This window comes from Ambystoma mexicanum, chromosome 3p (assembly GCF_040938575.1).
Source record: "Ambystoma mexicanum isolate Mex_15411 chromosome 3p, UKY_AmexF1_1, whole genome shotgun sequence".
In the NCBI taxonomy this organism is placed as follows: domain Eukaryota; kingdom Metazoa; phylum Chordata; class Amphibia; order Caudata; family Ambystomatidae; genus Ambystoma; species Ambystoma mexicanum.
In genome coordinates this window covers 170,106,381-170,120,827 of record NC_090925.1, presented here as the reverse complement: position 1 = coordinate 170,120,827, position 14,447 = coordinate 170,106,381, and the positions used below count along the sequence as shown (strand labels likewise).

The window sequence follows — 14,447 nt, the reverse complement described above, 5'->3', positions numbered from 1 at the left end:
TGGCCACACAAATCAGGACATTCCCCTCCCAGGATGGAAGGAGGACTATGAAAGAACAACCACACAAGAAATGGCAAAAAAGAAAGAAGCCACCACGTTGGAACAAAGGTGACCCTTCTGCGCATAGCCGCAGCTGTGTAGACGGCATGCAAGCAAAAATAGCACAAATGTCAGAACACGTCCACTGCCACCAGCCATAACTATAGGGTTGCTACTGTAACATTAATGTTACAGGAGCTGAGTGAAAGGCATACTAGGTAACCCCCTCAGCACTCCACATAGGGTGGGGTGTGCTGATCTCTCGAAAGGAAAATCTAAGAAGGATACAAAGTATCCTAGTATTGAGAACAATAGTTCTTAAAGAAAATCAAATAATATTAAAAGGAGAGCCCAAAGGGCTCCCAGCAACACTGAACATAGGGTGCTGTGTGCTGCAAAAGTGAAACACAGATGCCTTTAAAAAAGAATGGAGGAAAGCATGACTCTATAAAATAAAGTAAAAACACAGAGCAAAAAGAATTAATGAGGGGATAAAGCCTTCCCTTATTCAGGAGAACAAGAACAAGGCCCAGAAGTCAAGCAAAAAGTGCTGGGGGTCTCACTAGGAGAGGGGATTAAGCAGAAAACTAATGCATTTACCTAACCGTGGCTAGTGCATATCTGTCTGAATACCAAACGCAGGTTAAAATAGCTTAACGCACCTGGACCTTATGCTGTACTGTGTGTTGCGGCTCTGTAAAGATGGTTAAACACCCAGGCTGTCCTCAAGCCTTTAGCTCAGTCTGCATGGCCCATAATGAGTGCATCCCTGGTTCGAGAACTATAAAGTTTAATTAGCCCTCCTCTCAGCAAGCAAATACACTCAATGTAGGAAAACCAGACAATGAAGAAAGTATGCAGTCATCTGTTTTCACTTATTAATCACATTGCCAAATGTTATAAGGTACATGGTAGTGGAGACCAACTGGACTAAGTACTCCAGTGCAAACGTTTTGTGCTGTGTGTGGTTTTCCATGTACAAGTTGGCCATCGATGAAAAATGCACACAGCACAAACTAGTGTGAAATGCATGATTCCCCAGATAGTTGATTGCAGAGGGGGGGAGGGCGCCAATATGTGCGGTTACATTATATAAATTGCAGCTGCACTGAAGCAATGGATGTGTTTCTCTTGCCAGCCCAGCTTTGCATTTTTTGCCCATTAACCCGAGCACCTGGCTTTTCAAGGCAATGGCCAGTAAACTGTAGCAATATCGTTCATATGATGCAATATAATGGCAAAAGCTGGGAAATGGTGAATGTCTGACAAATGCCTAAAGAAAATAACAAAACTATTGGCTCAGTCAGTGCTTATTTTTGAAAGCTAATGAGCTTGATTTTGATTTTAAAATGTGGAAAGCGCAAAACACCAGAGCTGTACCGAGCTGAAATATCCTGCAACTAGGCCCAGATGATAAATAAAAGAGCCGAAGGGAAGCAAAAAGAAAGGGAACGAGATTAGATTAACAGAGGAGTAAAACAAAATTCTGAATATTAATGGAGGTATAAGAATGAATTTGAAGTGTTAAATAATTCCAAAGGCGAGACACTGCCACAGAAAAGCGTTGATCCCCCTCTAGTAATGAACTGGGATAGGGGGACAACTGAAGGTGACAATGAACTGATAGAAGAGGATGTGGGGGATTATACAGAATGATTTTTCTGGGCAAGATATTGAGGTGCTATACAGTAGATTAATTTGTAGACCAGGCAGAGGATCTTAAAAGTAATGCACAGGTTGACAGGTAGCCAGTGAAGAGCGTCAGGAGCCAGAAATAGAAGAATATCTTGGAAAATGAAAGATAAGACATGGCTCCATTTTGTACTGTTTGCAGACTGTGAAGTGTCTGGCAGACCTATATATAGCGCTCTGGTTTAGTCTGACTGGGAGTTAACCAGCGCACCAACCACAGTGAATGATCCGATTTAGGAAGAAAAGTATGGCGTAGTAAACCAAGGCAGAAGGAGGATTTATCCACCATGTTTATTTGTTTGACAAGTGCAATTTTAGGGCCGCAGGTGCTTCCAAGATTTGTACCTTATTTGAGAAGGTTGTAGGAAGACCAAACAGTAAAGGAGGAGAGGGATGGCGAGTAGGGTCATGCAGCATATCTTTTGAACCGAGGAGCATAACTTTGTTTTTGCTGGATTGAGCTAACGTTTGTTGGTTGGCAGAAGTGGAGCTGATCAAACATGTCAAGGGGGCCTTAAATAGTTTGGTATTTTCGCCATACAAGTAATAAGAGATACCAAATTTCTGAACAAGGTACAGCAGAGGCAAGATATGCATATTAAGAAGTAGAGTAGAAAGAGAGGATCACTGTTGCACTCTGCACAGGACGAGAGAAGGAGGTGAAGGTTCCTAATTCCTCCTAATTCCGTGCTCTGTCCAAGAGAAGGCTCTGAAACTAGTCTAGGGAAGAGCCAGTGAACTGCTACATGGTCTGAGAGCTGGCGTACTAAAATTACATGATCCATCGAATCAAATGAGGCCTATGAATCTACCAGGAGCGGTAGATGACATTGGTCCGGATGATTGAACAAATCGTCCCAGATTGAGACCAGAGCTATTTAAGATGTGGCAGTTGTGAGGAATCCTACGGATCCCTCAATGAAATCCTGCCTAGAGTATCTTCCCAGGTGGTCAGGAAAGGCAGATGCTTCCTGACCTTGGAGGTGGTATACTGTTGGAGGAGAAAAGGGTAAGGGGAGTGAGGAATACTTGTGGAATGAGACACAGTATTTAACTTCTTGTAATGAAGACATCCTACAAATACCACAGTATGTAATGGCTTGGACCATTTGAATGTAAACTAATTCAGCCATAAACCTTGTGATGTTAATAGTAATAAACATTCTGTAATAACAGTATTGGACACTCGCCTTAAAAAACCAACAATGGCGAGAATTACGGATCCCAGTTTAAGGAGTTTTGATTTGAACTCCAGAAACATCATTGCAAATGTCGATAAGCCGAGGGAATTTGAATTAAGGGAAGCACTCAAGAAAAAAATCTTAGCATGGCTTAACCAAAAGGTGGGCCTCTACTGTGTCAGAACTCAAGACTTTAAAGTCCTTCGTAGGATGCAGATTAACAATTGGTGTTACACTGATAACACGGACTGTATTATTATTATTGGATGTGGCACAAGTAGCCTACCATTGTTTTTGTCCAAAATTACAAAACTGCAGAACACGCTCTCGTCTTCCAAGTTGAGAATTATCCTGAACTGACCTGTTATACCATGCATGTTTTTTTCCTTCTTATATAGTAAATTTGTCAATATTTGTCTGTAATGTATTTGTACTTGTGTTTATTATCTGGGCTATCTATTATTGTAAATGTTTGTTTTATTTGTTGGCGCCCTCATGCCTCAGGGTCAGTGGTGCGTGGTACAAATAAAATCGAACACAAGAAATACCTATGATTATAAATTCCCCTAGCTCCCAGATGCATGGTCAGAGGAAGTTATATATTTATAGAAGTTTCAAGACAAAAAATCCATGTTCCTCTTCTCATATCTGCCTTATGACTGATTCTTGTGACATCCCTTTGTTAAATGTTTTAGAAAGTAGATATCAACTTTTTAATAAAGAAGAGGTTAAGAAAACAAACCTTATCATTGGGGACGTCAAGTCCCATAATTCCCTCAGTCCTCTGACTAGGAAGAGGGATATAGAGGAACAAAGCTGCAGGAGTGGTCAACTAATTCGACACCTGAGGGATGACTGAGGGGCTTAAAGGGCCCCCCTCAGGTTTAGGTAAAGAAAAAGCAGTATTGTAGAAGACAGTGCAGGCCATGCATGCAATTGTCAGAAGAAGTAGAAGAGCAAGCATACCAGGGTGGGTCCCTAGACAGTGTGCCTCTAAAACTCCAAACTGCAGAGGTTGCGCAGCGGGAAGTCGATGTGGCGCGAGCAGTTGTGTGGTTTCATGTGACTGGGTTGCACATAGACTCTCGAGAGTCAGACACCCCCGAACCAGCGTGGCGGAAGCAGTGGCGACTGAAGAGAGGGTGCGCCTGGTCGGGAGAAGCCACGATTCCAACATTCCTACGAACGCAAAGCAGAGTACCTGGAAGTGTCTTAACCGGTTCATAGTGATAATACCGAATAAAAAAATCTCAAACAAAAATCTCGAAAAAAAAGGCCGAAAAAGAAAATATCGAATTTTTTTAATGACGTTTTTTTTCGAAATGGGGGGTTCCCCCCCAACCCCCCTTTTTTCTATTTTTTTTATTTTAACCCTTTTTTTTAGCTACCTGACTCCAAAAACACATAAATAAATAAATAATTCGATATTTTTTTTTCGAGATTTTTGTCATTCGGTATTATGTTTTCGGCCTTTTGACTGACCACCGTCTTACCCAGTGAGTCTGAGAGAAACAAGTGACTCGGGGGAGCTCTGGTGCAGGCAGTGTGTTCCGTGCAGGCAGGATCGCTCGCAAGCGAGTGAAAAGCAGACTAGTAAGCATTACAAATGCTGAACTGTTGAAAATTCACAAAAGTGGCTGATGTTAAATCAAAGAACCCTAGAACTGAATATGTGAGCATGAGCAAATGCCAACAACCCGGTGGGGAGGCCTTCTTAGAATCTCATGCATACCACAAATGCCCAGAGAAATTAAAGAACAGGCAATATCTGTCTAATAGAAGTTGCCAAACGCAAGAGGGGAATGTTGAAAAGCCCCAGGTTTGTCAAAGTTGTGACTCAGGTTCGGGAACGTCTATGGTTGGGTTTGATATAAACTCATTGCTAAAGCCAAGGCAGAAGCAGGGGAAGACGTTATCCTGACTATTATTTACAGTGCAGAGGGGAAAGAAAGGTGGCAAACAGACCGCCCTTCAGGAAGAAGTTATCCAGAGGGAGATGAGAATTTTTTGTGGACAGGTCCTAGTGTAGATCAATGTGAATGTTCTATTCCCTAATATCTGCTAGCATTGCAATACCAAAGAAGACTATTGAAGTGCTGTTATTCTAATTTGAAAGTTACCATTGAAGCACTTTTCTGTTGTGCTGTTGAAGAAGTAGACGGGCAGGCGAGTATACCCATAGGGCAAGAAGTGATTGCCCCGAAGAAACCTTGTCAAAGGATAAACCAGGTAGTCGAAGGTGCAAGTGCTGAAGATTGGTACTAATAGAAAACATGTTGAATTATGACATTTGGGAAAGAATTGTGAACGCTGGTTGAAGAAGTTACAATTCTTCCTGCAGTAAAAATTGTGGTGCACCATCCTGACCAAACTATTTGTTGCCAAAATTGTGAAAGCGTTCCTATTCCAGGAGGAGTGAGCGCTTACGATTTTTTCCAATGTACTTTATTGAAGCAGCAGAACTTTGTGACTTTAAGTACAAGACCTTAAGACTTGTATTGGAACAATGTGTTAAACCGGATTTCCTTGTTTTTTTCCTTTGAACTTTGGAGAAAACTCTTGTTTGGATCGGTGGAAGGGGAGCTTGCCCAGAACCCGACAAAAGACATTGATCTCACTGTGAAGCAGGTCTTATGTTATATATCGTTGTTGAACTGATTTGCATATAATTCCTTTTTGCTTTGTTGTTTAAGTGTGAGGGTTAGATATCCTTTGGTTAGAGTGTTCCCTTTAGTTTTTTTTTTTAGTTTTTTCTTTTAGGCAGGGAAATCCTTGTCAGGGTGATAGTGAGGTGTTTATCCAACCTGTTTATTTAATAAATTGGTAAAAGTTGGAAACTCTTTACAAAGTTGGTCGCTCAAATTTCTGACCCCTCACACAGTGCTGATGCATTAAAGACTTAACAAGTTTAAAATTCCTTTGCTAAATGTTATTCGTCCTAAACCTTTAGCAAGCATGGCAGAAAGTCACACTTCTAAGTTCCATTCATATTGTAGATGTATACGTGTAAGGCATCATACTATCGTGTAGTTGAGTACTTTTGTGTACGTTTTTACCATGCTTTTTATCACAGTCTGTTTTATGTTCACTCACATTTCAGGTTCCATGATCGAGTTGCAAAAGATGGAAATGATTACACTTATCAGTTCAGATTGTGTGGCACGGTTGGCAACACTACTGGAGGGGGCTTGGTCCAGATAGACAACAAGAACAGCCAGAAGGAGACGGTCATTGGCCGCTTCAACGAAACCTACCTCATCAAAGGCTGTAAGTGCGCTTGAGTCTTTGGGGGGGTGGGGGGAAGTGGAGATGGAAGGACCTACATACAAATAGAGATGCTCTTATTTCCTCTGTACAGGCCTCCCTCTGCCTCCTGTAAAAGACCCTGGCACGATTGGAGATCACCAGAGCTCTCATTTCTAGTCTTTGCTATGTAGCCTCATGTGAGGTCAACATTAAGGCTAATATATTGCAGCGCTCTGTTCTTCCCACCAGGGTCATTCTCTGTCCCTGACATCTTACCTCATTCTCTGTCCCTGACATCTATACTCTTTTCCAGCTGACTGGATCTTGCTCATGTACAGAAAGGGTGAGAAGTATGACCACCACTGCAACCACGAGGAGCGAAAAGGCATGGTCATGATCTCCTGCAACTCGAAAACAAATGGGGTGAGTGCAGGACTTGGAAAGCCCTTGAGTTTGTATTTCATAACATTCGTTTCAACTTGTTCTGTCCCGCAAGAGCCCTCCTTGTGAAGCTGCTGGGACTCGGTTGTAACATGGTGGAAATAGCCAGAGCTATGATATGATAGTTTATTTATATAGCGCCTATACACAGTGTGTTTCAAAGCGCTTCAAGGCAAGGGAGGGAACAAGGGAAAATACAATAACATTCTTACAGGCCGTGAACAGTAAGGATGTGAAATAACTATCGTACTCGGCCTGACGACATTTCAGATAGTGCAAGAGCTATGACATAGATGAGGAAGGGAGGGGGAGAGTGGGAAGGAAATGGAAACAGACAGGCGACTACCGCACTAGGCCTGACGACATTTCTGGTAGAGGCGGAGAAAACAAAAGGGGAGGGAGAGGGGGGCAGAAAGGGAGGGGAGGAACAAAACAAGCGACTATCATACTAGGCCTGACGACATTTCAGATAGTGCTGGAGAGGGGGTGGCGAGGAAAAAAACAGTAATGGGAGGGTGGAGCAAACAGATGAGGTTGCTATCCTATTAGGTCCAGGGACAATTCTGATAGTATAAGTGCATAGAAGAAAGTAAGGGGAGGAGATAGGAAAAGGGAGAGGAGTAGAGAACAGAGAGTAAGCAGTCCAAAAGAGTGGAGAAACAAGAGGGGAGAGCAAATACAATTGCAGAAGAGAGTAGTAACACAAAGTTGCAAGCCAGGATACAATGGGAACATTGATACTCTTTACAAATAATCTTCTAGCTGAGAGCAGCAATCTGTAGGTTTGGCATGTGAGGAGACACCTGCAAATCTGGAGCCTCAAGAAGGATATCCTAAAACCATCCACTGAGAGGCAAGATAACAGCTCTTTTTCTTCGCCCTGAAAATGCAGCTGCTTAATTTCTTTCTCAAGGGTTCCGCATTGCTCAAAGAGAACTGCACTTGTAGGCTTGAAGCCTACATTAAGAATGAAATGCTGTCTCCACCCCCCCACAGATGCCTCATTTTTGAGGCACTAGAGTCATTGAGGAGGATTGCACATCTCGCTGAGGTTCTTCGCTACATGTTTTTTTGGAGGGAACCACATTTGTTGAGGGTAATGCCAGCTGTCACTACCGGTTACTGGGATTTACAAACCGGGCAAGACAGAAATGCTACTTAAACAAAGTCCTTTATTTTCGGAATATAGAGCTAGTTGGGCAACACAACAAACAGTAGTATAAATGTAACTTTGGAACCAAATGAGTATTTTCATAACTTGGGACAACGCAGCGGGGGTGAGCAAAAGAAATTGTCCAGTAGAGGACAATTCTCCAGGAAAACCCTCTTGCCCTTCAAACCAGTGTATATCATCCGTTTCACTTCTCTGTTAGAAATGTGGCTCATACGTGGCAGAGCATTAAGCAAGATATGGGATACTTCCACATTTGGTGTTCACATTATAAATTATTAGTATTTGTATTATCCTTGATGCACACACTGTAGATTAATACATTATATATGTGTAGCTTTTTATGTAGTGCACTTTTAACAATCTCTTATAAGTAATACTAATTATTGCACATTTAAGTAGCATGGTTTGCCAAGAATTGCATAGTTAGTTCAAGTATGGAAGCTAGGTTTTCTGGTTGCATAGTTTGCAATTTGGCGGGTTTTCATCCACATATGCTCCCATTGCATCTTTAGTTTTGCACCAACCTGCATTTCCTGGCAGCCAAGAGCTAAACCAACTACTCTGTGCATGTAGATGATTTCATGCAGTTATTTTAACTGGGTGGCAATGCCACTTCAATGTACAAAGTGAATATAAAATGAGGTAATGCTCTGCTCTAATTTAGTTCATTTTTCACAAAAGGCACTCAAACCAAAGCCAGGCATTTGGCTCTAACTAGGCTTGAGCCTGCTCTGCCTCCCCACCTTTTGTTCCTGCACACTTCTTCCCAAGTGGGCTCAGCCCAAGACTTAAAGGAGTTCTCATACCCTTCTTCCTCAACTTCAGTGGTCTCTTTGGCTTATTTCCCACTTGCATGTGGCAGCAGTCGGCTTTTTCCTCCTTTGAATGTATACTCCTTCCTGATTATCTCCTCCTTTCCATTTATGAATCTTTCTCCCCCTCTAGTTTTCCTCCTCCTCCAATTGTAATCGGTCACAAAAATCTTCCCTCTCCTTCCAATATCTTCCAAATTCCCCTCGCTCTCCTTCCAGTGTCCATCAAACTCGCGTCCCTCACTCTGGTCCCTCTTCTCTCCTTCCAATGTCCTCCAAACTGCCTCCAGTCAGGTCTCTCTGGGTTTCTCAGTATTTACTCCCTTCAGGGAGTGTCTAGTCTTTCTTGCACCCCCTCCTCTGGGTTTTTTCAGTCTCTTCACTCTAGGGCTCTACTCCTTCTCACTCCCCACTCTGGGGCTTCTCTGCTCTCACCACTCTGTGGCTTGCTTTCTCCCTTCACCACCCTGGGGCTTGGCGGCTTGCTCCCCACCCTGGGGCTTCGCACCCTCTTCCTTGCTTTGCCACCTACCTCCCGGGCCACTGAAGCCACCACTTAACTGCTTCTGATGTGTGGTGCTACTTGGGAAGTTTGTGGATTCTTCCTGGACCTTCTTTGCCACAAGCTGCTTACACGACTTGTCAACTGGTCTCTGCATTGGCAACTGGCGATTTCTTTAATACACTTGCTCCGTGCAGCGACTGGTCTGCTCCACCTTGGCTCTTCTCCTCGGCGCTGTGAGGTACTTCGTTCTCATCTGCGTAGCCAGTAAAGACACTTCGGTATTGGTATGCTGCACCTTGCTGCACTCCCATAGTGCACACCACTGACTAGGATGCCGAGTCTGCCGTTTTTTCTCCACTACCGGCCACACCTCTGGGCATTGTAGCACAGTTGAACACTGCAGGCTACACGGTGCGGCTCTTCTGTTTGTTTTTTCAATAATGCTCCTCCTGGGGGTGGTCTATTCACCTCACTGCTATTTTCCAAGAGGACTGGGGATAGTGCGGGGCAGAAGCCAAGTCAACCATTTCAAAAAGCGGTTACAGGGTTATCATACATTTTAGCTTGCACATATCCCATAAAGGTGTTAGTCTCGGGGAGGAATGATGGCTTCCCCCCCCCCCCCCTGAGGTTTTTCTGTAGCCTAAGGGGGGTTGCCTCCAGAGGGATCCCACTCATCGAGCCGCTTAGGGAATGGTTAGCGTAGCAGGCTCAACTCTCTCGTCCCAAAGTAGGCGGCTCCTCCTTGGGAGAGGTGATGATCTCCTTGGAATCGTGTCACAGCCTACGTGCTTCCTGTGCATGATCGAGTGGGAGGGATATCCAGCAAGAGGGTGGTTGGAGGTAGTAGTGGAAGGGAGACGTGCCAGGAGTAAAGCAAGGATTAACAATCCACTGGCGAAGCCCAGAAAGCATGTTGTGTATTAAGATGGATTTCTAGAATCTAGCCTGGTGGACAGATTTAAGGAGGCAGCCCTAGTTATTGTGAACAAGGAATTCCGAGAAGTTTGCCAAAATCCAATCACGATATGTGGTTGAGCAGTCTAGGATTATACTCTGTGTGAGTGGGGTCAGAGGCCCTCAACGAGTCCACACAGTAAGGCACACAATTCAATTTAGACAGTACGTATAAATGCTATTTGTTATAGGCTTTCTCAATACACTTAAAAAGTAATCAAATTGGTAGTATTATTGCACAATCCTATGATGCAAATATATAAATGCACCATAGGTTCATAAATGCATTAAGACCCTTATTCAGCAAGTAGATTAAGTGCAATAAACGATTGAACCAGTTCACAAGTTAATTCCCTAACTTAAGCAGTCCAAACGCCACATTGGTCAGTGTTTCAGGTCAGTTACAGCTCACTTGTCTTGGCAATAGTTCAAAAGGTTCTACATACATTTTACTTAAGGTAAGTACATGTTTTTTGTATATAAGGTTACTCTAGGTGAGTGGAATGGAATGCAGGAGACAAAGGTAAGTGTTCCCAATGTTATCCTATGGAGGAAAGTGGGGACAGCTATACTGTTTAATTTCTCAGCTGAATCCAATTTTCTGATGTTTGTTAATCTGCTTAGAATCACATGCTGTGCATAGTCCGACATCCAGTGGTCACTGCAGAGTATTACATTTTGTTTTTCGTAGTCGAAAAGGGGACGTCGACAAGGCGTGTCTGTAACACTATCCCTATAGTGACGTGCAGTGTACCCACAATCCCTCACGCGTCGAGGTCCCTCAGATTGTTTTTTCCGCCCAGTTATTGGTCGCCTTTATGCGGAGCTCCTCGAGAGACATTGCGAAATCATTTCCTCGACCCTTGGTCGTTTATTATTATTTATAACTATCACATGGATCTCTCCCTCGACGTAGCTGCCAAGCTGTTCTCCGCCGAGCAAGATCTTCGACGGAGGGACGAGCGGAGGAGATCCTTCGGCGCTGCCGAACACGTGGCCTGGTCTCGCCGGCCTAACACAGTAGGGAGAGTGGGGTTGTGTGGTAATTTCTTTGTTTTACTCTGAGAATGCCTTTCTCTTTCCCCTCCCTCTCTTTCGAGGTCGTAATCACATTTCATGCCCTCAGCTATGGAGAGGACGCCCTTTAGGTTTTGCCCGCGTTGCAAGGGCAAGTTTACCTGGAAGGACAAGCATAAACGGTGTAACCGTTGCTTGCCCCTCGATCACAGAGGACGGCTGTGCGGCCTGTAAGTTACTTAAACCCAAAACTTTAAAGGACCGCAGGGTCAAAAGGTTTGCAGCCTATGCGATGTCTAGGTCTGACTCCTCGCCAGCTCCTGCCGCCGCCGAATATGATGAGGACAGTGATTACACGGCCTCCGCAACAGAGGTTGTAGACCTCTCGAAGGAGCGTTCCCGCTCCTCGTCGCCCGTCCCCGGCAAGCCCGGCTCACGCCCCGGTTATGGGGATGAACACCCCGGCGACAAGGACGAACACAGAAAAACACATAAGCACATACCCCACGGCACGCATTCATCGAAGACGAAGGCAGCCATAGCGTAAACGGAGGCGTCGGGTCCACCGGCGCCTTCCGCTGACGGTAAGGGTCGCAAGCCCTCCCCGCCACCACGACCGGCAACTGGGCTTTCTGTAAATAAGGGCGATAACCCCAAATCCTCAGGCGACACGCCTCGCAAGAGTGCGTACGTTGCCAGTAAAGACTCGGCGCTGCCTAGCGCGACGGCGAGCGATCCCTCTACGGAGAAGCTGATCGCCGAAAGCCTCGCGCATATAGCTTCTAAAGACGGCCAGAGACGGACGGCGGGTGACACGTCGAAAACTGCTCACAAGGCCAAAGAAACGCCGAGGACGCCGGAGGGTAGGCTGGGACAGCTCGCACTGTCGACAGAAGACCATAGCCAGCGAGAGGGTTTCTCAGAAGGCGAAGGAATCCTATCTTCGACGCTATGGGACAGAACTAAGCAACTACAGGGAGAGGAAACTCCCTTTTCACTCCCAGACAGCTCTGGCCTACCTTACTGGACTGTAGAGAGGTTCCAGTCATGTATGGACAAGCTAGACAGGTTCATGGACATCCCAGAAAATAGGACACCCAAGTGGCCAAGCGAGGTACTCCAGGAGGGGGCAAGGGCTAAATACCCGAAGCTCTTTAACCCCCTACAGGAAGACATGAACACTTACGACCTCACTGAAGAGGACTCTCACTTCCAGGAGGAAGAGTTTGTGAATAATGAAGACCAACAAGAGGAAGAAGGTTTTCATGATGACACTAACATAGGTGAGGAGGGCTACGAGGAGGACCCAGGTGAAGGTGGCTCACAACCCTGGCAGTCGCCATCAGGGTCTACAGACCCCTACATTATAGATATTTCTTCTCCTCGGACCACACCGGTCAGGAACCCATCTCCAGTAGACGATCAGCCCACCTTCAATGCGCTACTGAGGAAGTCAGCAACACATTTTGAAGTTGAAACTGGGGAGGTCACACCAGATACTGATTTCGTTGAAAGGATTATTAAAGAAAAACCTCCCACTAGTCAAACTATTCCTATCCTCGCCTCAGTTAAGAGACGACTCAACCAATCGCTGTCCACCGCCGCGCTGGTAAGAGGGGTCAATCCAAGAATCAAGAAATTGTTCTCACCCTCTCAGTCGGACCCATTATATATCAGGGGACACTCAGTCCCGGACTCCTTACTGGTGAGTAGCACAAGGAAGAGGGCTGGGGTGCCACTGCCGACCAGCGAGGCACCACCAGATAAAGAATGGAAAAAGCTTTATGCCTTGGGCAAAAGAATTACCGCCTCGGCAGCGTTTTCAGTTAGGATTGCCAATAATAACACATTGCTGGCAAGCTATGCTGATGCTCAATGGGGAAAGCTTAAGCAGGACATCGAAGAAGCCCCGGAACCTCTAAGAACTCGCTTATTGGCTACAATTACAGAAGGAACTCTGGTCAACCAGAGCATCATTAAGAACACTCTTGATGTGGCAGAAACTGCTGTCCGTTCTTTGGTGCAGGGAATTCTGCTGAAGCGTCACGTCTGGCTTCGCAATTCCGGTTTCAAGGCAGAAACGCAGGCGTCACTCATTAATAAGCCAATAGAAGAGTCAAATCTCTTTGGAAGGGCAGTGGACGACGCACTGGAAAATGCGAAGAAAGAATTCGACACCATAAAGACCTTAGACCAAATCTCAAAGCCTCCAAACAGGCGGGGATTTGGCAACAAGCGCTTTTTTCGTGGCCAACGCCAACAGCAACAGCATTACACTGCGGGCAACTGGCCCTCTAATCAGGGTACCAGTAACCAGTATAACCAAAGAAGACAACGCCGTGGCAAGGGCAGAGGCCGGGGCACCAGCCCCAGAGGCACCCCGGCAAATAACACCAAATGACCCGAAGGTTCGGGTCCCCTCCCATGCGTCTCCGGTTGGGGGCCAGATAACATCGTTCCTATCAGCATGGGAGGGAATAACATCAGACCGGTGGGTATTGTCAACCATAGCCCACGGGTACTGTATAGAGTTCAATCGGTCCCCCACCTACAGACCTCCAAGGGGACGACGCCTGTCACCAGAACACCTCGTCATCCTCCTGCAAGAAGTAGAACAGCTGCTACAGAAAGGAGCAATAGATGTTGTGCCCCTATCTCAGGTAATGGAAGGTATTTATTCAGTGTACTTCCTTGTACCCAAAAAGGACCTAACCATATGCCCCGTACTAGATCTGCGCCCAGCAAACAAATTTGTAAAACCACAAAAATTTCGTATGTTAACATTACAGGAGGTAATTCCCCTGCTTTCTCAGGGGGACTACATGACAACACTGGACATGAAAGATGCATACTTTCATATTTTGATGTTGCCAGCGCACAGAAAATACCTCAGGTTCATGATAGAGGGCAAACACTACGAGTTCAGAGTGCTACCCTTCGGCATAGCGTCTGCACCGAGGGTATTCACAAAGGTTCTGGCAGTGGCAGCGGCCCACCTGCGCAGGTTGTCCATACCGGTATACTCTTACCTCGACGATTGGCTCATAATAGGGGAGACTTACAAGACATGCTTCTCAAACACCCAAAAGACAGTAGACCTTTTGTTCCAACTGGGCTTCTCCATCAACGAGAAGAAGTCCAGTTTAGACCCCAGCCAAATCAAACAATTCCTAGGGGCTCTAATTCGAACAAAGGACAGCCTTGTCTTCCCCTCCAACGAGAGGGTCCAAAATATGCTGTTTCAGATCCCTTAATATGTGGCCGGTCGAGAGGTGACGGTACGCAAAGCAATGCGCTTGATAGGAATGATGGCGTCATGTATTTATTTGGTACCTCACGCGTGCCTGCGCCCAATGCAAGAGTGACTCGACAGCCAGTGGTGT

The 14,447-nt window shown here is 45.4% G+C and overlaps 1 protein-coding gene across 1 annotated transcript in view; it reads left to right on the top strand.

Annotated features, from left to right (window-relative positions):
- Positions 1–14,447, top strand: part of M6PR (mannose-6-phosphate receptor, cation dependent) — a 200,174-nt gene that overhangs the window by 140,432 nt on the left and 45,295 nt on the right. The window contains exons 3-4 of the mRNA XM_069650571.1: positions 6,013–6,179; positions 6,472–6,581. Coding sequence (XP_069506672.1) covers positions 6,013–6,179; positions 6,472–6,581 — 277 coding nt within the window. The remainder of the gene's footprint in view (positions 1–6,012; positions 6,180–6,471; positions 6,582–14,447) is intronic.